Source organism: Pimephales promelas, chromosome 23 (genome assembly GCF_988280905.1).
Source record: "Pimephales promelas chromosome 23, fPimPro1.hap1.1, whole genome shotgun sequence".
Classification (NCBI taxonomy): Eukaryota; Metazoa; Chordata; class Actinopteri; order Cypriniformes; family Leuciscidae; genus Pimephales; species Pimephales promelas.
This window is the reverse complement of record NC_142791.1, coordinates 23,891,361-23,917,960: the sequence shown is the minus strand read 5'-3', so window position 1 is coordinate 23,917,960 and position 26,600 is coordinate 23,891,361. Positions and strand designations below refer to the sequence as shown.

The 26,600-nt window shown below is 37.5% G+C and overlaps 1 protein-coding gene across 5 annotated transcripts in view; it reads right to left on the bottom strand.

Annotated features, from left to right (window-relative positions):
• Nucleotides 1-26,600, bottom strand: part of zmiz2 (zinc finger, MIZ-type containing 2) — a 68,198-nt gene that overhangs the window by 20,555 nt on the left and 21,043 nt on the right. For 4 of the 5 annotated variants that reach the window (XM_039676337.2, XM_089126529.1, XM_039676334.2 and 1 more), the window contains exons 2-3: nucleotides 4,484-4,589; nucleotides 844-958 (exon numbers count right to left, since the gene is read on the bottom strand). In XM_039676337.2, the coding sequence (XP_039532271.1) occupies nucleotides 844-958; nucleotides 4,484-4,533 (165 nt within the window). In that variant the 5' untranslated portion in view covers nucleotides 4,534-4,589. Of the gene's footprint in view, nucleotides 1-843; nucleotides 959-4,483; nucleotides 4,590-4,674; nucleotides 5,042-26,600 lie in introns of those variants that run through there. The other variant, XM_039676338.2, reaches the window with a different exon arrangement.

The following is a 26,600-nucleotide window of genomic DNA, read 5'->3' as shown; positions in this document are numbered from 1 at the left end:
CCTCAAACTTCATAACTCCGCCCCTCCTGCATCAATCAAGGCCATACTAATAACGGACAAAATATGTATGTCCAAAATTTGCTGGTCAAAAACCTTGTAACATGATATGTGCAAGTGTCTGACCATACAGTACAGTATATAAAACCACAATATTAAAGCATTGTTCACATATCTAATTGTTTTTGTGTTTTTTAATATAAGTAGTGTGTTCAAAAACATGTGTGAACCTGGGTCACATAGGTAATTTGTTTTTAAATTGAGATTTATACGAGCTTTGCATTGACGTATGGTTTGTTAGGATAGGACAATATTTGGCCGAGATACAACTATTCGAAAATCTGGAATCTGAGGGTGCAAAAAAAAAAAAAAAAAATCCAAACATTGAGAAAAATCGCCTTTAAAGTTATCCATTTATGTTCGCGACTGTGCTGCATTCACTCTTCACAAAAATAAATGTTTTATATATTTACGGTAGGAAAATGTTCGGTAATTTTAACCCACAAAAATACCCGTGCGACTTGTGACATGTACATGTAGTTACTTAATATTACTCAGCACTTAAATGTATAATTACAGTGTAACAACGACACTTTAAAATAAAGTAACCCATTTAAAATGATTCATTCATTCTTTTTATAAGAATTTAATATTTATTAATTACTATATTTATTTATAAGTATTTCTCAATTAAACAAGAACAACTCTGGATTCATTGACAACAAAATTCAAAAGAAAAAAATATGTTTTGTTTGAGAAGCGGACATGACCAGGACATCCCAGGAACATGCAGTGCTTTCTGAGCTTTAAGGTAAACAAGCTGGTGAGGTCATCACTCCTTCTTACCTGGCTCGGTGAAGGATTGGTTACCCCCCACACTGTGGTTACCACAGAGAGGGAGCCGGCAGGCTGATTGGGGCCTTGCTGCCAGGGGACAGGATCATATGGGTAAGAGGCGTCACTGCGGGGCGAGAGAAACACACAGACACCGGGCGTTATTAATGCATCTGAGTGCTTCCTCTACAAAAAGCTCTTAATTCACTTTGCACTGATCTGCCTCGTATTATCCATAACCAAATCCACATTATATTCCATCTAAATCTTTTGTCTTGGTATGATATCAGCATATGGTGTGAATGTGTGTGTGTGTGAGAGAGAGAGAGGATCTTTCTGCGACTTCAGACGTGCCACAGCCACATGATCTGGAGGTACTCGGCACAATGTTTCCATGGCGACTCCAGTCACTTAGAGACAGGAAAGAGTAACGATGCCAAGGGAGAGGGGGGTGAGAGAGTAAGAGTGTGTGTGTGTGTGTGTGTGTGTGTGTGTGTATATCTACTGTTTTCTGTGTAACTGGATCAAACCAGATCGCTCTCAATAATCGCTCGCCATCTTTCCATAATTAGCCAAACTACATCACATGCTGATTAGAACATGGAAACGCACCTTAGTTAGAGTCAACGGCATATTTACTTTGACTTGAATTACAACGAGGCTGCGAGGGAAGAACGTTCAATCAGTTGTACTATGTACATCTTCATTCTGAAAAGCATGTCAAAATTAGACGTGATTTACGACACTGTGCAATTTACCCCTCAAAGCCTCTTTTTCATTCGTGTGTCAAGTTAAATATGGTGTCTAGTCTACCCATACATTAAAGGGCAAAAATGTGCACACATATGCCTCTAACAGAACTCGCATAGACATGCATTTAAGGGGTGCAAACAAATTAGAAAAAAAAAGGTTTTGTTGGTGGATAGAAATGTGCCCAATAAGTCCATTAAGGACAAAAAGAATAGAACAGAGCCCTGAGATAAAGAAGAGTTGGCTGGTAACTTGTTCTATGAACTAGTAGAACCGTAACATGCAAACTTCAGAAAAGATTTAAATACTTTTATTAATTGAGGATGCATCAAATTGACTAAAAGGTGACAGTAAAGATATGTATGATGTTACAAAAGATTTCTATATCAGATGAATGACATTCTTCTGAATTTTCTCAGCAAAGTATGCTTTAAAAAGGCTTTTCCTCAAAAGTATTAAGCAGCACAACTTTTCAACATTGATAATAATAAGAAATGTTTCTTGAAAATCACCTAATCATCATATTCTAATGATTTCTGAAGGATCATGTGACTGAAGACTGGATCAAAGGTTTGATCAAAGGAATAAATTATATTTGAACAGATATTAAAATAGAAAAATAAAAGTACTATATTTAAAGTATTTTTCAAATGAATGCAGCCTTGGTGAGAAGAAGAGACTTAAGTACAAAAACATTAAAAGCCTTGCATGTTTACCAACGTACATAAGCGAAAATATTTTTCAAAAATTCAATATACATACTAGTATATGACGTACTGAACAATGACAATACTAGGCTTTTACAACTAGTCACACTTTGTTAGTATACTTGAGTTTTTTCAGTACCAATACTTGCACATTCATAAGATTTGTTATAGTCTAACAAAAAAGTGAGAGGTGAAAAGTGAACAAAAAGGTTTTTTTGCTTTGTCAGTTTCAGCCGCAATTCACTTGCTATATTGTGATGCATTGTAACCGTACACACACACACAGCAATAAAAACTCAAAAAAAAGTATACTAACAAAGTGTGGCTAGTAGTAAAAGCCTAGTATTGTCATTGTTCAGTGCGTCATATACTAGCACGTATATTGAGACTTGTCATTTTTTTTTTTTTTTTGCTTATGTACATTGGTTAACATGCAAGGCTTGTCTGTAAGATTTTTAAAAATATTTTTTGTACTGAAGTCTCTTCTGCTCACCAAGGCTGCATTTATTTGAAAAATACAGTAAATATAGTACTTTTATTTAGAAAAATCCAAGTAAAATACAGTGGGCAGTAAATGATCTCTAGTCACCACTCATTGGCAGGACTGGCAAAAAACCTTGGACACCAAAAGGGAGCATTCCAGGTAAAAGCCATCCAAGCGGCAACAAGAGTATCAAGCAAATGAAACCTGCGAGGGTTTATTGAGTGACAACTGGCTCTGAACAGCCTCTCACCCCGACTGACCCGAGACACCTCAACCCCACTGCCACATAAAAGACTCCTCTTTTTAAAGCCCTCGTAGAAAGTCAAGATCCCCTTCTCGACACATTTCCACTTGGATCTGCGGCAAAGTTATCCACTGGCCTGCGGCCCACAGGATATTGAGGTTCCAGCAAAGGCTCAAAGCGTGCGTCTCGTTGAGGCTGGTCATTGCACTGCTTTAGCAAGTAAACAAAACGAACTTTCGGCAGCTTAGAGACATTCCATAGGAGGCAGAGGTTTCTCTTAAAGTTCCTCTGCAGGAAAACCACCAGATACCCCTTCTCTGCCGAAACAGGAAACTGTGGTTTCAAAGCCAAACCCGCTAGAAGCCAATCAGCAGCTGAGAGAGGAAGCAGCCAATCAAAATTAAAAAACAAAACAAAAAAAAAACTCAACACTGAAGCTGATTGAGAGCTCTGCAAATAATAGGAGAAGATGTGGGCGTGCGGATTCAGTTTGGGCCCCAATGCATGTGCTGCTGTGGGCAATTTATCTTCAGTTTACTGCGTTGAGAGCAAAGACAACTTTACATATTCAGACTGTTTGCTTCATTATCGCCTCTGAAGCAACGGGATTCCATTTATGTGCTCAAATAGCACTAAAACTTCTGAAAACGTGCCAAGTACACCTACTTACGAGAGCCTGCACAAGACAAAATTATTTATGAAAGCTTAAAATCTACTTTAAAATAGCCAAAGCACATTAAGCAATTAGGTATTTGCTGGTTTGGAGAATTAGGCGCTCTTAAAAGGGCTAATTCTGTCATCATTTACTCACAGCCGTGTCATCCAAAACCTGTATGACTTCTTTTCATCAGTGGAACACACAAGAGATAGATGTTAAAGCGCATAATACATGATATATTTACATAAAATGGTCATATTTATGTGCAGCATTAACTTTCATTGGATGATTAAAATCATGTTTGACATTCTGCTTAGCTTCCTTTCGTGTTCCACAGAAGAAAGTCAGTCATATGGGTCTGAAACAACACGAGGGTGAGTAAATGCCAGATTGCTCAATTTTGGGTGTAAATTCCCTTTAAAAATAAACCTATAGTGTCCAAATAACCGTATAGCAACTCGAGGACCCGTTTACAGCCAAATGAGGTTCAAATGAGAACCATCTTTGAAAACTTTCATTTTAAAAGTGTGAAAAAACAACCTAATTCGTAACAATTGACCTGCACGCCAAGGCTAATCTCTCATCCAGATAAGACTGCAAAACAATTAAAACACATTGCTTCCCTGAAGCTATTACCAAACAGCAGTTAAAATATGCAAAATCAACAATCAAAACATCAGCGGTGCTGTTTCGACTGTTAGATGCAGCGCTCGGGGAAGCAGGTGTCAGTTTGAGGGGGTTTGAGAGTTCAATGTCGTTGGAGAGGAAACAGTGGGCGAGTCACGCTTTGACGTGCAGGAGACACTGACCTGTGTGGCGTTGGAGGCAGGGCAGGTTTCATGGAGTTGATGGGGTTCATCGGAGGAACCTAGGGGTCTATGGGGCACCCCGAATCTCCTCAACCTAGCAGGCAGTCTGCAAAAGAAAAGCAAGAAACACAGACACGTTAAGAGTGACACGACTCAATCAAAACAAAGGCTCCGTTTCCGCTTCGACTCACTGAGACCGTAGTGGCTTTAACCGATTTCATTCGCAGGGCTCTCAGACGGCTGCGCTTCTGCCCAGAGGCACGAGGGGTTAATCGACAACCGACTGCGCCGGCACATCTTTCTCCGTGCTTTCATAGGGTGGGTTTCGCAATCGTTTCCTCGAGTTGGAGCCTTTCCACCAATCACGGTTTCAAATGCAGCCAGCGCCGCACACAAAGGAGCGAGATTTGACAGCATGTGGCATCTCTCGGGCTGCTGCACCGCAGTCAGTGTGTGAGCATTCTCCAGACTGCGTCGCCCGAGACAAAAGCCAAAAGCTTTAAACGGGTCGTGACCCGCGCGTTTCGACGTGGACGACCCGAACGCTACGTCTTACTGCCGGGATCCTCGGAAGGAGGGAGGGAGGGAAGGACGGAGAGGGCTATTTATAGCGCTTTGATTTCAAAAAAGAAAAGGTTCTCGCTTTGAGATCCGAGCCCTCTACAAAACCCCGCTCGATTATTTAAGCGATCGGGGAGCTCGTTCTGACCAAAGAGGGTGCTTCTTTGTGCGTGTCCATTTAGATTGAACAACGTTAATAATGACAACAAGACCCCCTCCGCCCCACCCCACTGCCTCTCCGTCTGTCTCCACTCTCGGGGGTGAAGCTTGATTAGCGCACATGCTAATTTGCCGCCAACATCAATGGCTGTCATCCGCCCCGCACCCCTAACACTGTCCCCTCAACATCCCTCTTTAAGGTCAGGCGCCAACATGAACACCACTTTTCATTAATTATTAGAGGAGAATCATTTAAAAATATATAAATAATAATAATTAAAAACATCAATGGCTGTCATCCGCCCCACACCTCCAACACTCTCCCCTTAACATCCCTCTCTGCTTCCATTTTCTTCTCCTTCCTCGCAGATTTAGGTCAGACACCCCACAGCTGCAAAAGAAAGGTGGATGAACGCTGTTGAGTCGAGGGGGGGCTGGAAGAAGAGTCACTCGGAGGAGTGACAGAGTTGATCAGAACGAGCTTCACCTACAGGGATAATGAGAGGATCGAGCGGAGGATGAAAAAGGGAGGTGGGCGGCAGCGACAAAATGAGATCCTCCATTGTCATGTTTTGATAACCACTTGACTGAAGCAGGCTTAGCAATATTTACATGCTTGTGTGGCCGTTTTCATTAGCAATTACACCAGCTCGTCCGCGTGAAGAGACGTTTATTAAACCTGCGCCTGATTTCAGCCCCTTCGCCATGCTTGCCTGTTTATGGTTGGCGCGTGTTCTTACAACCAAGGATGCATAATATATAGGTGATGATCACAAACAAAAAAAGACCCCCTCTCCCACCACAAACAAAATTCACCTTGAACCGTAAAACGTAATCTGGTTGAATATTTCTACTGGAGTTTTTTGTGTGGTTCGTTTATTGGGTCATTAATGGAGACCCTTCATCATTTTACAAAAAGGAAAATGTCATATCAAAAATAAAAAATAAATTATTATATTGCAATAGAAATGCTAAATTATATATAAAATAATATTGTATTAAAATTAGGGCTGTCAAATGATTAATCACAACTAATCGCATCCAAAATAAAAGTTTTTGTTTACATAATATATGTGGATGCACTGTTTATAATTATTATTATAATTATTATTATATTATAATTATTATAATTATTATATATATATATTAGGGCTGTGCAAAAATTAATTGCGATTAATCACATCCAAAATAAAAGTCTGTGTTTACATAATATATTTGTGTGTGCTGTATATAATTATGTTGTATATATAAACACACACACATGCATGTATATATTTAAGAAAATGTGTTATTCATATATAAAATATTTATATTTTTTATAATATAGATTATGTATTTATAAATATATACAAAATTTTAGCGCAAATATTTCTTAAATATTTACATGCATGCATAGGTATTTATATATAAAAAATAATTATATACAGCACACACAAATATATTATGTAAACACAGACTTTTATTTTGGATGCGATTAATCGCAATTAACTTTTGCACAGCCCTAATATATATATACATATACATGCATGTATATTTAAGAAAAAAATATTATTTGTATATAAAATATTTAGATTTATATATAATATAAATTATATATAAATCTATATACAGTATATACAAGCCTTGTGTGTGTATTTATATATATATAAAATAATTATGCACAGTGCACCCACATATATTATGTAAACAAAAACGTTTATTTCGGATGCGATTAATCACGATTAATCAATTGACAGCCCTAATTAAAATAATACACTAAATATATATAAAAAGTATACTTTTACCTAAATAAAATTATTAAATAATTGATGCAAAAATAAAATAAAATTATATATATAAAAAAAAAACAATATTTAGAATATTTATTTGGAAAATAATGATCAATATTAGCACGCAGCTCAGCATTACATTTTAATCAACAACATGCAGAAAAAAATTGAAATTAAAATCCAATTCATTTCTTTACATTTTTATTTTCAAAAATGTATCATGTTATATCGATTGTCGGATATAAGAAATATTTAGTGGTGTTTTCCACAATGCAAGGGTGTTGCTAGTTTATTCTGGGTTGCTTTCCAACAGGTCCAAGAAGCCAAATAGCCCACCCAAGTCTCTTGATATGACAGCAAAGACCACTTTTAAGTATCAATTTTCTGTATTAAGCCAAAACGCTTTTTAATACTATTGGTTTTGGAGGTTGTATCCATGAAATGCATTACCTTATAGCTCTCCAAATTAATTACTGCAGAGTGATGATCATTAACAGCGCTTAACTAGCCCAGTGCTGCTCAGCCCACCCCTGTAGTCATTAATCTCTCATATTGGAACAATCCTTCAATGAAGGAGCATCTATTCAAACAGTGGACAACCTAATCTATCCGCTCCGGAAACACGATATGGTGTGTGTGTGTGAGGAACACACACACACACAGTTAAGGACCCCATGATATGGCTTTTTTCCAGTGTTGACATTTCCTATTGAAAAAAGTTCGTCACAGACATGAATCATAACTTGTTACTTGCCATTACAATGTTACATTCTCACTTAAGAGAGCATCTGATTTGCGCACGACCCTAAGTGCAAGATGAGTCATCAGAAAAGCGAGTTCATTTTCCTAGTAGAGAAACACTTGTTTTTGGACTCAAGCCACAAAAATCCAATTTCAAACACGAGGTCCTTTAAAACGTACCCGGGCACCAAAGTAAACATCCCGACACAACACACCCGTGACAAGTGCAACCACAAGCCAAAGTTTGCTCAAACCTTCAGCAAATGACACACACACACTCTTTTGAAGCACCAGATCTTATTCTGCGCTGTGAAATAACACGGCTCAGCATCTTTGCTTATTGCTTTCACTTCACTGTGTGACGGATAACAGCACAAACAGTTCTTGCCCTGGAATGAACAGAACACACTGTTCTTTACTGCTGGGCTCCATCTGAACCCCTCCTCTCCTTTCCTCTAGTCCCACCCCTGGCCTGCAGTGACCTGTTCCTTCTGGGCTTCCCTCCCTTTCTCCATCACGTGGACCATCCTTCACTTCTCGTACCATTTCGCTCACTTATAATAACTTTGTCTACAGTACTTCTCTTACGGGCACGCCAAACACTTAAGGCCTGCCCATGTCTCTCCCTTCCAACAGGATAGTTCAGTCTGGGACAGTAGGACACAAGACGGCACCGCAGGGGTGTGACCATTAAGGCTACGAAACGTTTTTTTTTTTTGCCAAGCAGCACACAAAAAGCTCGCAGGTCTTTGATTTCTGATAGGCCGTAAAAATGCCTGTGTGTCAGCGCTCTTGAAATGAAGTGCACATTCAGCTCTCTACAGGGACTGCGCTTTCAGAGGACAGGAACAGGTTAGGAGAGTATTCGAGGAAACGATCAAGACTGGAGGAAAAAGGACTATTGTACCACACCTGAATTCACATTTTCACACATTTTTTGATGCTAAAATGTGTATTTTCGGTGTCAAATGGAATTAACACCTCTGGTTCAAAGGTGATTTGAGCTGTGCTTCACCAAGAATCTGCTGATCCGATGCACAGCACAATACAGGGGTTACGATACGGTATCTTGCGATACTGCAAGAAAGGCAATATATTCTGATATTTCTTATTTTTGTTTTTTCGGAAGAGGATCTAATTTTAGAATCATAAATAACACCACCACATGAACAAAAATACTGCCAAAACAGTGAAATATTACTGCCATGTGAATTTATTTAGAAATGTATTTTGTAGGGGTGTAACGGGTGTAAAAATGGCCACAAATTAATTTTAGTTTTAAATAAACTGTAATAGTAATAATACAATTTATTTAAAATAAATAAATAAATAAATAAATAAATACCAGTTACTGGCAGCCCTAAGGTAAAAAGTAAAAAATCCTGGAGAAAAAAATAATAATGCTAAAATCAAAAAAATTACAAAGTGAAAGCTAATTAAAACGGAACTAAAAAAAAAAAAAACTGAAAAAATTAAAAGAAATTAATTGGGAAAAAAACTAAGAAATTACTCACTGCAGCTAAATATTTAATACTTAATATTTTAATATTTAATAATGAATACAAACACATACTAGAGGTACCCTCTTTCCAAATTTTAATAAATCAATATGACATTTGTTAACATATCTGCAAAACCCGAAAGCCAGTGATTTCAAGCGAAGGACAATCCCAGTGCATCAATAATAACAGTGGCTAGCTAAAGACCCGCCTGTCCAAAAATCCACAATTCGTCTGCCAGCCAAATGGGGGAGCGCCTTGGGTCACATGGTTAGGCCTCCCCTCCCCCACACCGCTGAAGCCGGAGTGGAGAAGCTGCTGCCAAACAGAGAGAGAGAGAGAGGAGGCTGGGGGCTGGGGAAGGGGACAGAGGATTAGGAACCACAGGAAGGCTGGGCCTGATAACGCATTCCTCCACACATGTGCACACACAAACACACACACACACACACGCTTGCTTTCTGGCTAAAAGTGTCTCAACAGCAGCAATGGAGCAGCAAAGAATGTCCAGTTGAAACTTTCAGCAAGAACAGAGCATAATGAATATCATTGTGCATAAAAAAAAGTACAATATACGCCTACAGACTCCGGGCTGTGAAGAACAACACTTGTACCTGAGAAATCAGGAAGATCAGAAACAAATTACCCTATGATTAGTGTAATGAATGCATCAAAAACGTGTAAAAACACGCCGCTGCTTGTGCCGTCGAGTGTTGTGCCTTGTCAGCTGAAGTTAGAGTGCTGGGTCAGTTTTAAGTACAGATAAATCGACATTCAATGTGGCGCCCTCAGGGCAGCAGACGTCCACACCACAAATCGTCCACAAAAGGAAATGTAACTGTGATGAAAATAGAAATTTGATTCTTTGTAAAGACAAAAAAGCGAACGTTCCCAGGTAAAATCAAGCCTACAATGCTTCACCTTTAGGCCTTGTTGCAGATTGCATGACACAAGTTCAGCGCACAGCAAAGACTCTGACATGGAAAAATATGCAAACGTAACTTGAATCCCAGTGTTGGTCGATAGATATAGAGGAGTTGCGTTCAGAGCTCAGTATAGCACTGATGTCTGTGTGCGTAGAGTAGGTCAGCTGTATTTGTTCGGTGTCCAGGCCCGTGTTTGGTGCTGTTTAAATTTCTCAAACACAGAGTCCTTTAAGAGTGTGTACAAGCCGGTCTGTCACCTCCCTTTGAATAAATTCATTAGTTGCAAACAGAAAGTGAAGAACAACCGGTTTTTGCACACAGCCTCATCCTGGTGTACTAAGAGAGCAAAGCCAGATGCCAGAGATTCAGTAGGTTGTTTTAACACTCACAATTATTCTGAGTCAGTTTCAGTTCAAAAGTTGAACTTTAAGAGTTTCCTTAAAAGTGATTCACAGGTGATGACAGGCGAATTTTAGCCCAATTATGATTCAAAGAACTAGGTTGAAGGGATATTTCACCCAAAACTTTGAGAAACAAACTCTATAACAGGTTTAAATAACATCATAAATTACTTTTTATCAATAAATGTATGTACACACAGTTTATATGGGTCAATGATGCTCAAGTTAGGGGTGTAATGGTTCACAAAATTCACAGTTCGGTTCTGTACGTTTTCGATACGGCAAAAAGAAAGTAAAGCCAGGGAAATTTCCCATTTATTAAAAGAAATATTATTTTTAACTAAATTTGAGTTTTCCTACATGTTGAAAGTTTAATTTTTATAAATGGGGGTAATCTTTGAAGGATGAGCAAATAATGTATATTTGTTAAAACATAATATTTGAGTTCTGAAGTGCTGGAAAAATATGTTTGGTATACATTTTACTATTTCACCCAAACTTCCATGGTTACAGTTAGTGTTACTACATTAAATCCATGGTGAATGTTGCTGACCTGTGGACTTAACAAGTTAACTAGTTAATTCATGGCACAATGTTTCTCCTGGTTTGATCCTTTAATAACGGAGACATTTGAATGTTTCTCACTACATCTCGCAGAAGTATTATTACTTCAGTGGTGAGTTCAAATGCAGTGTCAATTGATCAAGATCGGCTCGGCTGCACTGACATCGGACCAAACTGATAAACGGTCCGTGAAGCACAAAATCATGAGTTTCGTTCCGCTTTCATTACGTTTGCCATTTGATCCTGAGCAAAAGTTGTGGTGGTTTTTGGTCGGCAGGAAAAATAGTCCGAACGAATCGTTCGGTTTGCCTCGTAAAAGCCTCGTACCGAACAGTTCAATGCGAATATGTGTATCGTTACACCCCTAGTCCAAGTACATTTCCTTTTAAAATAATTCATCACACTAGTCTATGATACCCATTAGTTTTAGAGCATTTAAAAACATATTTTACATTTTGTCATCTTAAACCCTAATATGTCAGGTGGTGCAACTGTCCCAACAAATAAACAGACTAGAAAAACTATTTAGAACACATTTTATAAATATCAGTAGTTTTAAAGCTGTTGAGATCATTGAAAAACTTTTATCCAGCAATTTGTATATTCTCAAATGTCAAGGTGGTACAACTACACACATGGCTCTTTTATAATGAATTGACAAGCTAATCTCTAGGCACCTCACGATTCTATAATGATTCAGAGGGCTGCGATTCGATGCGAATATCTGAATATTTTGTGTGTGTGTGTGTGTGACTATATATACTTTGCTTTAAAAGTACAAAGTAATGACCCATTAAGAATTAAGTACAATATATTTTATTAACATTGCAAAGAACCAACAGGAAAATAAAGTGTGCCTGAACTAGCAGCATACTTGTAGTAAATTAATAATATAACAACGACCGGTACAGCCGAGTGTTTTTCCTCCTCAGGGTGGAAATGGCTTCTCATATTTGTTGTGTTTACGAAATATTTTAGTTTTATTCTCCAAAGCTTACAACTAGTGCGGCTCTTGTCCAGCTCCTTTTCCCCTTCAACTTCAGAAGCCAAAATATTTCCACACGTCAGCTTTTAACGAGGGCGTTTGTAAAATACTGTAAAAAAAATAATAATAATTTGATGTATGGGAAGGTTGGTACACTTTCCATGTCAGGTGGTACAACTATAGTAATACAACTGTACCACCTGCCATAATAACGTTAGAAAAATGTATTTAAACACTTTAAAATGTTATTTAACAACTGAAACGCATTGTTCATGACTCTAAAATATGCAATGCATCAGTTTTAAAAATATATATGTTTTTTGAAGCCGTCAATGACCCATAAAAAAACACTGGCATTTGGTCAAAATACCATGCGTGTTCGACAGAAGTCGGTCAGTCATACAGGTTTGGGATTGGAATGACATGAGGTTGAGTAAATGGTGACTGCATTTTCATTTTTGAGTGAACTATCCTTTTAAATGCAACAACGAGACTAAATTCCGAACATTACTACAATGACATCACCAGCATGGCATGTAAGGAGCATCCATGTTTCACAACACATCTGCGAGCGGTTTGTTTGTGTCTGACTCTGGAGGAGCGGCAAGGCGCCAGACGAGCGCAAGTACGCAACGGTACAACGGAACAGGCCGTGACTATCTTCACTCTGCAGATTTAGTGGGTCTCTCCAGGTCAAGATCTGCACCGAACTCCTCCTCAAAACACCTTCCTCTCAAAGTTGGTGGGAGATGCCCGTCGGCGCGAAGGCTTACCTCATCACCATAAAACCATCACACACACACATCTGCTTCTCGTCTTCCCTCCGCCTGCGTCCCGGGCTTCTCCAGTGCAAATCACAACTCTTGTGAAGATATTCTTGGGGGAAAGAATGGCTCTTCAAAGTCCCAACAAGACATTCCTAGAGGAAAACGACTAGGAAAGACAATTGAGCATATTAATAACGTCCTTCCTAGGTGCACCACACTGGTGTTTGTGACACAGAACATGGAGACGCAGCCGAAATGCACCAGTGGGTTATTAGCAAAGAAATCAAGTTGCATCGTCATACTCGGAGACGAGAAAAGGTTGAGTGGAAGTGCACAATGGAGCACATTCATTTGGCCGATATCAGATTTCTTCATGGGCATCAGTGAATGGTCTATAAGAGCCCAAGCCTCGTCGCTCTAAAACCCATTTCCCCCGTTTGTGCTTGCTTGAATCGAGCAGCACCGAATGCAAATTGCATCACAATGTATTGATTCTCCTTTAATGACTTTGTTACGCCTCTGACTGTCCTTTACAAAAGCAGAGCTGGCTGGTTCGTTCAAGGGCCTCCGCTTGATAAACTTGTCTGACTTCAATGCTCAGCTACTATGTGTGTGTGTGTGTGTGTGTGTGTGTGCGGCTCTCTCTCTCCTCTGCAACGTGACTCACTCTGCACAGAGCAGTGTCTTTCTCTCCCTCGCTGGTGTAGAGGGAAAAACAGGTTGATTGACTGATGGTTTGGCTGATGAACAGTGACAGAGCCACTCGATGGAGACTTGCATTGAGACAGCTTTCTGCTGGCCAAAAGCGGTCCCTCTGCTCCGTTACCAGAGAACGACGCTTGCCGTGCGGCTTACGGGAGCTGTAAAAGAGCTTCGGCTGGGATTGTAGCAGGGATGTTACTCTAATGGCAGTGTTTTGACTGTCAGGGCTTTCGCATCCTCACATAAATGCGATGGTTCCTTGCTACCGATACTTGGTAGTTGAGGAGAGACCCCCTGACATGATTTTAAAGTGCCTTGGGTGTACAGTAGTACATATGAAAGCGCTATGTAAATAATTCATTCCTACAGATGAGTGGGTGGCCTCTCAAATCAATTTGAGGGACTTGAAAATGAGTAAGGTTCATCCGTATCTTGTTCTAAGGAACATGATAAGCCCGAATCGTGCAAAGCAACAAACACACTTGCATAAAGAAGTTCCCCTTCTGATCATGGGACTCATGATGACGAGGCTCTTCACAAAGACAGCTCACAGAGCCTGGGCTGAGTGTGTCCACAACACCACAAACCACTATCACACCTGCAGCAAAAAAAAGTCAAGTTTGATGAAAAGGCTTGCTCACACCCAAAAGATTTGCGACTAATTGAGCAGTTTGCCTTTTCGCTCATTTATTTTGTCCATTCATGGTGAGGTGTGGCTTGAAATGTGAAAACAAACAAAAAACACCTGCCCTGTGACCAAAGGGGCAAAACTTGGTTACACCACCAAGCCCTGATGAAATCCAGGGACTTTTCTAGGAGCAAAATTTGCAAAATGGATTTGAATTATAAAAGCATTATCAAATTACCCAATATCAAATAAACAAATTGTGTTTTATATATATATATGTGTGTGTAATGTGGCATTTTCTGTAAAGCTGCTTTGAATTGTGTATTGTGTGTGTGTATTGTGAAAGTGCTCTACAAATAAATGTGAATTTAATTGTGTATTTATTTTAATATATATTATATAGTATCATTATATTGTATCATCGGATCGATGCATTTTAAATAATACATAATAATAGATAAATTATATATATATATATATATATATATATATATATTAGGGGTGGCACGGTACATGAAAAAACACCCGAACCGTTCGGTTCGCTTGTCTCGGTTCGGAGCGTGTGTGCGTCTCACGGTTCGACGCATGCGCAATGTAACCTCGTGCCCGTATGTGACGTGTGTTTTCTTTCCGCGCGACATAAACTTGTTCGACTTGGACCGGCGCTGCACAGAGCGATCGGTGAATAACATCAATCTAGCGCGAGTCGGCTCCGTATGCATTCATCACTTTCGCGGTATTTGGTGTCATTACCGATCGCTCTGTGCAGCGCCGGTTCAAGTTAATAAACAAGCCAGTAAAAGTGGAGTATCGAGCGCTGCAGGTCACGGCACGCGGAGAAATGGCAAGTGGGAGAGATGAGGGAGTTGGAGGATGCGCCAGCGTCGTATAAGTCTATGGTATAAGTCCGGTGTGTGGGAACATTTTGGGTTTCATGTTATGATATTTTAATTTAACTACAGTGGCACTTTATGTATAGATAAGAGCTTCAGTCAAACCCTGCACTTTAATTTTAAGTGGAAAAAAGTACCCTCACATTTTGGGAATAGAATCATTGTTGATACTGTTTTTGTGTTGAGGTTGAACTTAAATTTCACTTTATTTTTATGGCCTTTGTTATTGCTATAGCTAAATTATCTATAGGCAATGAGGTTTCATGTATATTGACATTTAAAAGACATTGTTTTAAGAGTTCCTCTCTTTTTCTTTTAAAAGATAGAATTTTGGTAAGAGCTACAAAGGTTAGCAGTTGATACATGAAAGTTAATTTCTTTGTGTAAATAAGATTTGTGTGATAAAAATGCACAAGTTCTTGTAGAGATAGTGATACACATTCTCCTTTTTTTTGCCAAATAAACAAAAAGCATGTCAATTTCTTCTCTCTTGCTGTATCTAAATCTCACCTAGCTTTCCTCTGAGATAGTCCCAAAATGTGCTTAAAGTCAAAGAGTCAAATTCAGTTTGTGCATGATTGCATGAATATAATATATATTTTTTTTTAATACTGTATCCTAAAGTGTGGATTATTAAGCTATATATCACATGCTGAAGTACATTTCTGGAGTGTTAAAGATTAAAAGAAAAAATAACAAGAACCGTACAGAACCGAAAACCGTGACCCTAAAACCGTGATACAAACCGAACCGTGGGTTTTGTGAACCGTGCCACCCCTAATATATATATATATATATATATACATACATATACACACACACACACGTTTATAATTAGAACATAAACATAATTTTTCAATTGTGTTAAATGTATATATATATATATATATATATATGTATTTATGTGTGTGTGTGTATATATATATATATATATATATATATATTTATATATGTGTGTGTGTGTATATATATGTTTATGTATGTATGTATGTATATATATATATATATATGAAACCTGTGTCTTATTTAAATACAATTACAGGTACATTTAATTTAATTTTCAATTACATTTACAGAGCGCCAGATTGGCTTTGCAAAAAAATATATATATAATGATACAGAGTGTTCTATGAAAGGATTGACGTATTGTGTTTGTGTATGTATATATATATATAAATATATATACACACATACACACAAATACATTGAACACAATTGAAAAATTATGTTTATGTTCTAATTATAATTTTATAGTATATATATATATATATATATATATATATATTATTGATTTATTATTATGTATTATAATAATATTTATTATTTAAAATGCGTCAATCTGTTCATAGAACGCTCCGTATCAATGTTGTTTTTTTTTTTTGTTTTTTTTTTTTCAAAGCCAATCTAGCGCGCCGTAAATGTAAATGACAATGCATTTAAATAAAAGACACCGGTTGTCCTGAATGTCAGCTTGCTTATTTTGCTAAAGATGAGGATTTTTTGAGTCCACATGTCATACAATCTAGAAACTCTGCATCTAACCACAGGTTGAGAGCTGTTGTTCCAACCACACAACCGTGCGAGATGCTGTTTGCGAATGTTCATTGGAACGATGGTTTCGGGAAACACGACTCGTTAAACTATGCTGATAAATGCCGGAACTTGCGACCATAGTTGGCTAACGATGCTTTCGGGAAACACACCCCAGCTTCTAGATGCAGAATTTCTCATCAAGTTTCTAGATGCAGACAGTAGCCCGTAACGTGAGAAATTCCACAACACATAGCAGGTACAATGCAAGTTTATATTTTGCTTCCTAAAATATATTTACACAATGTATAACGTAAAATAGTGACCCGTTGAAGTTGCTACATTTTCTTAATTGGTTTCCTTATTCTTTAAGGAGATGCACTGAATTTTGGTGAATCAGAGGACATATTAATCGCGATGTCAATGCTGATCAAAACAATCGTGATTATCATTTTGGCCACAATCGTGCACGGCTACCTGTGCGTGTTCCTAAGTCGGACCCACTAATCAGCTAAAGAGAGGAAGAGGAGGAAATCACCGCTCAGAAGGCAGGAAGAGCGCTCCGCTGCTGTTACAGGAAGCTACAGCGCATGAGCATCCAAGTAGCCTAGCATGAAGAACTAACACAAACAGTGTTAGTCAGAGGGGTCCGTTCGATGAAAAAGCACTACACCTCTGCTTTCTCAGGTTGTGGGTGTATTGTGGTCAAGGCCTGCGAGAGGAGCCAGTGACTGTGTACGTGGCTACACAACGTCAGAGGAGCAGGTCAGTTGCAATTGTGCTGGGGCTTTACACAGTGTCAGAGTGTGTCAGTGTGTCCCACCCCTGCCCTGACTCACGGTTTCAGTCTGACAAACACGCTCACGCCCCCTTAACCATGCACACACTCTGTGACCTCTCTCCTCACAGACCTACTGCGTGCGCAGGCGATCAGCGAGTGTGAAAGCTGTCTAAATAAGAGATCCGAGGTGGAGGAAAGCCAGGAATACTGCTTCTCCATCACTCACACAGACACGGAGCAGACGCTGAGAGCACCTGTGTGGGTAAAGCTGTCAGGGCCAACAGATACAAACCAACATATCCCAGATCAACTGAGTGACAGGCTGTTACCATGCCTCAGCTCAAAAGCTCAGGCACTGAAGCCTCTTTTCCATCTAAGCATGCACGACACGATTTCAATGTCAAAGACTGAATTTTAGAGTCTTTTGAGTTACCTAGTTTTAATGTAACCGCTCACTTTTAAAAGGCGTCACAAACTGGTTTGATTTAGACCTTATTCACAACAGCGCTGTCATTGATTTTTTTTAATGGGAATGAAAGCGAGGCTGTGTGTGTGCGTGCATCTTCGGTGGGTTGTACTGTTATTGGATTGTTCTGCTGACGAAACACTGCAAAAATATCTTTCCAAGAAATTTCAGTAGACAAAAAACCCCAGACAATATGAGCTGTGGAAAATTATAAGTGATCTAGGAGCTTTTTACAGCGGAAAACCTCACTTTCACACCTCTCACGCCGCTGCTCTGAATAAGGTCTATTATGTTAGGATGTCACATAATAAACAGGACAGTAGAAATCAAATGAAAAGGTAACGAGAGGAAACATGCTGCAAGATATTAGGAATGCATAGCATAATAGAGTGAAATGAATTAATATGATTACAAAATTATATTGATTAAATTTAAAGTAGAGCCCGACCGATAAAGGATTTAAGGCCGATACCGATACAAATATTTGTTGGTTTCAAAATCCTATATGCCGATATATTGGCCGATATTATTTTTATCTTTATTTCGGAAACGCGCAACAAAATGTTAACAAGTTTCCCTAACATTAGTTATTTTGTTTATGAGTTTTAACTAAAATAATATGATAATGCATTTTAAAAAGAAACTTTTTTACAGAGGAACATCAAAATATATTAAAGTTCTGATAAATAAAATAATAATTAGTCCCTACATTGCCTTATAGTTATAAGCTACCTTATAATTACAACGTCAGCTTGCTTATCCCTTTACCTGCACTTTTTGACAACACTCATGACATGGTTGAAGCGTGTTTCGTCCGTTTTTATTTTATTTTTGAAATATTCATTTATCGGCCATTATAACTGCCGATACCCATATTTTAGAAAATGCCTAATATCGGCCGATATATCGGTCTGGCTCTAATTTAAACGGAACTTTACACAGTGAGCAGTGCGTACCGGATGCCGGATCTGTGTGTGTTGTAGGGCCCTATGAAATGCGTTTTATTTTTTCCCAATTCCGTTTTATTTTTTCCCAAATTCCGTTTTCTCCGTTTTAATTTTTGGGAATTAGGTTGTTGTTGTTTTTTACCCTTGACTGTTATTTTAGTTGTAAAAATAATGCTTTTAAAGTTAATGATTAAAATGTATTAAAAAATACAAATAAATTAGAAATGACCTTAAATTTATTGAGGTAATACAGACATTTACAGTAGCCTTTTCAGGACAAATACTGCATGATGCAACATAACACTGCACTCTTCAAGCAACAACAAAATATGGTTATGAGCTTTAAACTGTCCAGTAATATAAATTATAATACTTTATATAAGTTTAAATAAAGTCACACTCTGTCTCTCACGGAGTTCGCTTCGCTTTTTGTCCAGTCCGGCGCCCCATAGACAGACACGGTGTGCGTGTGTGAGAGAGACGCGTGAGTGAGAGAGAGACGGAGGGAGAGCGGGGAAATACAACTGAAAGAATACGCTGCGTGTTTATATTTACTGTTAAAAACCGAAACGCAGTATGTGGCGGCGAATTAGTCTATGTGTGGGAAACACTGCATATGTCACGTGCGAACTTCTTGGCTCAGCACTGACGGCTTATGGCGTCGAGTTTCTTAACTTTTAGCCGACGAAAGCAGAGCCGTGGAGAGCCGCTTTGCCATGCTTTCATTGTTTTGATTTCATCATTGGAGCTGAAATGACAGGTGTCGCCCAGATTTGCTTCTCCCGGTCTGCATTTTCACCAGACGTACGTTCATCTCCCACACAAAAACAGAATTTCAAACCAAATATGGAAAATTCCACGAAAATCCGCGTTAACACTAGATTCCGCGTTAATTGGCCAATTACGCGATTCCGTCCGCGATTTCGTTATCGCGGAAATCATAGGGCCCTAGTGTTGTGCTGCCTCGCAGGTTCTAGCTTGAGTGAGCGCATCATACGCGTAAATGATCGATCGGTGTCCCTTTAGAGTACTGGTCCACATTCATGACGCTAGTAGAAATATATATTACATTTAGCTAGCTAGTGCTACTGTTATGTTTTAATGCTTAATATTTTAAACAACCCAATAAATTCATTAAATATACTTACATTTGGGTATTTAAGATGGGGTGACAGTTATCCTAACTTTAAAGGAGTAGTTCACTTTTAAAAACTTTTGTCATCCAATGTCATCCAAGATGTCCACGTCATTCTTTCTTCAGTCGAAAAGAAATTAAGGTTTTTGATGAAAACATTCCATATTTTATGGACTTCAATGGGAACCAAACGGTTCAAGGTCCAACTGCAAACTGTTCAAAGGGCTTTAAACGACACCAGACGATGAATAAGGGTCTAATCTAGTGAAAAAATAAATAACAAAGTTTACGTTTATAAGCTCAAATGCTCACCTTGCTCTGTTCTGTGATCAGTGTTCGTGACTCCTGTTCGAACTCATTTATCAAAATGAACGAATCTTTTTTCGAGTCATTTGATTCATTCAACGAACAAAATGACTTGAAAAAAGATTCGTTCATTTTGATGAACGAATTTGTACAGGAGAGTCACACAGAACAGAGAAAGGAGAGCATTTGTGCTTATAAAACTTAAACTTTTTTTTTTTTAAATGACAGATCGTTTCGCTAGATAAGACCCTTATTCATTGTCTGGAATCATTTAAAGCCTTTTGAAGCTTCACTGAAACTCTCATTTGGACCTTGAACCGTTTGCTTCCCATTCAAGTCCATTATATGGAGAAAAATCCTGGAAAGTTTATCAAAAACCTTAATTTCTTTTCGACTGAAGAAAGAAAGACATGGACAACTTGGATGACATGGGGGTGAGTAAATTATTAGCAAAAGTTTTTTTTTTTAAAGTGAACTACTCCTTTAAGAAGTTATTTAAGACGATAAAGAACATTCTTTTTAAGATTTAAAAATTTTCTTAGAACAATCTTGAGACAAAAAAGATAAGAACAAAATATTTGTATCTTTTTCCTTAAGTTAGAAAATAAGAAGAAAAATGTCAGTTAAGAGAGACTGTTTTGTGATCCTGGTCTCTGACTGGTTTCTGGTTCAAGACTAGCAGGTTTAAGGGGCTGTCAAAAAGTTTAAGGTATGACGGATTATTCAGTAGTCAGCTTATGATGAAGGCAAAGGGGGTAAAGGTCAGCCAAACCCGACACCCTGTTAGTTGTGTCAGTCAGGAGCAGATGGAGAGGTGATGCTGGCTTAGCCGTTCTGCTCCAACAGCCTCCGTGAGTCCCCGTCCAGACTCTCACCTTGTCATCGTGCCAGCCGGGGCTAAGGGCAACACAGGGCCTGAACGCCAGTCACCTTTGTTCTTCTCACACAGAAATTGCAGAGTGTTAAAAGCATTAGTTTGACAAATCTATCTCGGGATACTTAGGAAAGCACTTGTAAATGCAAGTCAAGGCAGGTCCCTATATCCTGGGTGGTGCTGCCGTCAACATTGCATCTTGCACTTTCATCTAGGTGAGAAAGTTAAAAGAGCGTTTTATAATGAACATTTCTGCATGGCCTCTTTCAGAGGTGCTTTCTAAGAAAAAATGACTCACGATAACTCCATGCAGAACCCAATGACTTGGGCTGCATTTCAATTATGGACATAAAGTCTTGGCAAGGGTGCAGCGATAACCTTCACTAACAAGAAGCAAGAACAAACATGCCATTTCAGCAGATGCCAATCAGTAAATTATTAAGCGAAACCATGAAGAGTCTGTTGCTGTAAACGAGTCGGCAGTCTGTTGCACAACAACTTTCTCGTCTCAACAATCAGACTCTTTGACTTCACCGTCCGCTTTGTTCGCTCACAGAAGGCAGGATAGAGATGCAGGGCTAATGAGGCATCTATCAGGGCCCACGGTGTCCCTGTCACCGAGAACAGAGAATCCATTAACCCGAGCGACCTTGCTGGGTTGTGTCCACTCCACAGTAACCAGACAACACCACCACAGCCTGAGGAGGAGCTCATTACTGCAGAAAGACAGCCTTGGCGGGGAAGGCTTGTGTGTGTGTGTGTGGAGCGATACGTGCACTCGGGGTTCGGCCGAAAGGAGAATTTCGGGTTGTCGCAGATCGATTTGCCTGTAATTCAAATCAGACTCAAAAGCTGCGGCGCACTACTAAGCAAATGATCAACTGAATGACAAAAGAAGCCAGGGTGTCAACAATTGATTTTTACCCCAACGTGATTATTTGTCAAATTATATTAAGTCATTTGTTAATAATTATTTCTTTTTAGGTTCTCTGACCAAGATATAAAAACACTTTTTATGTGCAATAATGTTATATATACAGTAATAATGTTATATACACTACCGGTCAAAAGTTTTAGATCAGTAAGATTTTTTATGCTTTAAATGAAGTCTCTTCTGCTCACCAAGGCTGCAATTATTTGATGAAAAAAAAAATGACAAACAGTAATATTGTGAAATATTATGACAATTTAAAATGACTGTTTTCTATTTTAATATATTTTTAAAATGTAATTTGAAAGCTGAATTTTCAACAGTTTTCAGTGTCAGAAATCATTCTAATATGCTGATTTTATGCTCAAAAAAAATAAATTATTATTTTCAATGTTGAAAACAGTCGTGTACCATTTTTCCCCCCAAAAGTCTATGATGAATAGAAAGAACAAAAAGAACAGCATTTATTTAAAACATAATCTTTTCTAACATTAGAAATGTCTTTACTGTAACTTTTGATCAATTTAACTCATCCTTGATGAATAAAAGTATTTTCTAATTTCTTTCCCCCAAAAATAAAAAATAAATTCTTACTGACCCCAAACTTTTGAATGGTATTGATTAATTTTACAAAAGCTTTCCATTTCAGATCAATTCTGTTCTTTTGAAGAATCCTGAAATAAAAATGCAAAAACTGTTTTCAACATGGATAATAATCATAAATGTTTCTTGAGCATCATATTATAATAATTTCTGTAGGATCATGTGACACTGACGACTGGAGTAATGATGCTGTAAATTCAGCTTTGATCACAGGAATAAATTACACTTCACTATATATTCACACAGAAAACCGCTGTTTTAAATTGTAATAATATTTCACAATATTACTGTTTTTTTTGTATTTTTTTATCAAATAATTGCAGCCTTGGTGAGCAGAAGAGACTACTTTTAAAAACATTAAAAAAAAATCTTACTGATCTAAAACTTTTGTCCGGTAGGGTACATATTTATACTCTCTCTATATATCTGGTTCAATTCAATTTTATTACTTTACAACAATAATCTTGTCAAATGATGTTGTAGGGCCAACAATATCATGTACGTTTTGAACGCATGGGTCTTTACCAACCCCCCCTTGCCCTCTTTTTGTCTTTATAATGATGAATTGTGCCTTGCCGTCCTCCTCATTCGGGGAGGTGCGCCATATGGAGGGTGTGAATGATGACACAGAGTGCTTCTCTCTGGTGGCCAGATTAGATGGAAACAAGCCTGTTCTGGGAGTTGCCTTGTGGCAGGGCAGAGCGGTGGAGGACCTGCGTCAGAGCCCGGCGCGAACCTGATGGGAAGATTACACAGCGGCTGACATTGCAGATGAGACCGCAGGAAAGATTCATTTTGACAACACGTTTACGTTAACGTACAACCCTGTCACCATTCTGATCTGATTCTGGTGTTATCAGATATGGGCGGCCCGTTTAAAGAAACGACAGCTCGTGTTTTATGCGGCATGTTATTTATTTAGTTGATGTGAAGAGTTCAGATGCAAAAGCCTCTAAATGCCATTTGAAATTTTCTTCTTTAAAGATGATTTTTTATCAAACTTGTATATTTAAGTTCAGTAATTTCACTTAAATAACAATTAATAGGTAATTATCATTGCCATTTAAGTTAAATCACTGAACTTAAATATACAAGCTTGATGAAAATGATCATTCTAGAAGAAAATTTCAAATGGCATTTAGAGGCTTTTGCATCTGAACTCTTCATATATAGATTTAATTGTACTATTATAGTACACAAAGAGGATAGTAAATGATCCGTACACTGGTGTGAGCGCTAAAACTCAATATGTCTCAATACATGTGCTAACTGCTAAGCCACAACGCTGATGTTGCACTACAAATTTAAAGGGACAGTTCACTCAAAAATTAATACTCAGCCTCATGTCGCTCTAAACCTGACCAGAAGATATTTTAAAGAATATTTTTGTCCATATAATTGAAGTGATTACTTTCATTGTTTGAATTTTTTTTTCTTCAAAATATATCTTTGTGTTACGCAGAATAAAAAAGCCAAATCAGTTTGGAGTAACAAATTTTCACTTTTAGTTAAACTACTACGGTTCTCTCTATTTACTGGTTCGCTAGCGTGTTCATCATTAAAGGTGAACACAAAAAAAAAATAATCTGAAAGCCATTTAGATTGTAGAGAGAGGTCAGAAAACTCCCTTGACAGAGACTTATCAAAAGGAGGATGCTCACTCGGCGTCTCTCTGGCAGACACACACAAGATTAGAAACATTCAGAGCTGTCAATAGAAATATGTTTCTTTTGAGCTGTCTCCGCCTGAAGGAAGGAAGGATGAAAGAAGTTACAGAGAGAGAGAGAGAGGCACTTTGCTGCTTGGTGTTTGAACTGCCATAGTGTGTCTAAGCCTTTTCTCAGGTGGCCAAACACCAATACAGTAGTGTATTTGGGAGTGTGTATTACAAGACATTGAACACAGCATCTAATCCTCCTTATCTGTACCAGCTGTCACCACAGTCAACTAAAAATAAGAGGCGGAAATTGACGCCTTACCCCTTCTCCGGCTGAGACAAACTAAAATAAAAGAGTACAATGCAAGTTAAGCTCAATCCACAGCATTTGTGGCATCATAATAGTGAAGACAACAAAAAAACAACTGGGTAACAATAACTTACTTAACGGAAGTGAATAAGACCAATCTGTAAAATGTTCAAACACTCTTTCAACAGGTAAATTGGATTTTTTTCAATTTTAAAACTTTTTTTGCAATGTCAATGCAATGCTAAAACGTTGTTGTTATTGTTAACTAAAACTATTAAAACAATTTTTTGTTAATGTCATTTTAGTACTTCAATTTATTCTATTTCAGTTAGTTGCCAAGGCATCATGTCCAATTATTATTTAGCTTTTATCTAATATTCATATTTTTTATATCAGCTTTAAAAAACTTAATTCCAGTACTCGAAAAAAAGCAATAAAAATTATGAAAACATGAAATAAACCTTAAACTAAAAATAAAAACTAAAAAGTTCAACTAAAATGTAAAAAATAAATTAATATATATTATAGTAGTATATAAATACTTAATACCAAAACAACACTGAATCTTTAGAAGCAAAAATTATGATTTAAACAGCTGTACAGATTTAATAGTTTAAACAAAAGAATTATCGTAAATAATTTAAGTACTTTTAAAAAAAAAATGCCTAAGTTTCACAATTTATATATTCAAATTAATATTTTTCTTTCCCCATTTACTTCCATTGCAAGTTGTGGTTGTTTTTTATATCAGCTTTAAAAAACTTAATTCCAGCACTTGAAAAAACGAATAAAAATTATGAAAACGTGAAACAAAACTACTAAAACTTAAACTAAAAATAAAAACTAAAAAGTTCAAATAAAATGTAAAAAATAAATTAATAAATATATAATAGTATAAAAATACATAATACTAAAACAACACTGAATCTTTAAACAGCTGTACAGATTTAATAGTTTAAACAAAAGATTTATTGTAAATAATGTAAGTACGATCACAATTTATTTATTTTTCTTGCCCCATTTACTTCCATTGCAAGTTGTTGTCGTTTTAAGAAAATGAAAGAAGAGAGTGAGACCCAATTTTATTGGGGGGTGGGGGGGTTATCAACATTATTCCAAAAAAATGCAATCAATTGCTTAACTTGTATTGAAACCAAACTACTCCTTTAACAAATTTCCATAACGGATTTATAAAAAAAATTCACCCAAATGACGGGAAGCAACTTTCATGCTGCAGTATTACCCCACGTTGTCACTTTTCACAGGAGTCTTCACAGTATAGCAGGGTGTGTAGTAGTGTTGTCACGGTACCAAAATTTCAGTATTCGGTACCGATACCAGTTAAAATTCACGGTTCTCGGTACCAATTTCGGTACCAAAGCTTAGTTTAAATTTACATATATTTAAGTGTTTTTCACGGTTACAAGTATGGAAACTGTACATTTGTATTATAAACACTTTAGAAAAAGATTAGATAAAATGACCTAAAATAAATTATACATTATACACTAACACATTTTTAAAGTTGTTTGTAAAGTTTTAATCCATTATTTATTTAATGCACAATGAATTAAGTGAACAAACATTAACAATCAGGTGTTTGTAATAAATAACATTTTCAAACATTAATTAATGTTGTAAAAATATATTGTTCACTCAATGTGTTGATAACTAAGTAATGTTTATGAATGGTATCTTTGTAGCATTACCATAAAACATGTTTTATTTGACTTGACTGTCCTTTTATTTAATCTAAAACTGCATTCATATTTAATTTTAAAAAGGCTTTTTAAACCTGCTGAGTTATAAAGGCAAGAATACGCCTAGAACTGGCACTGACATTAAATGACAATACTAATACCATAGTACTCTGGTGTCGGGTAGATACTACTGTGCTCATGTACTCGTAAAACTACCCCGAAAGCACTTTAGAGGCCGTTCACATGTCGCGCGTGTTTTTTAATTATATTTTTGCGCGTGCT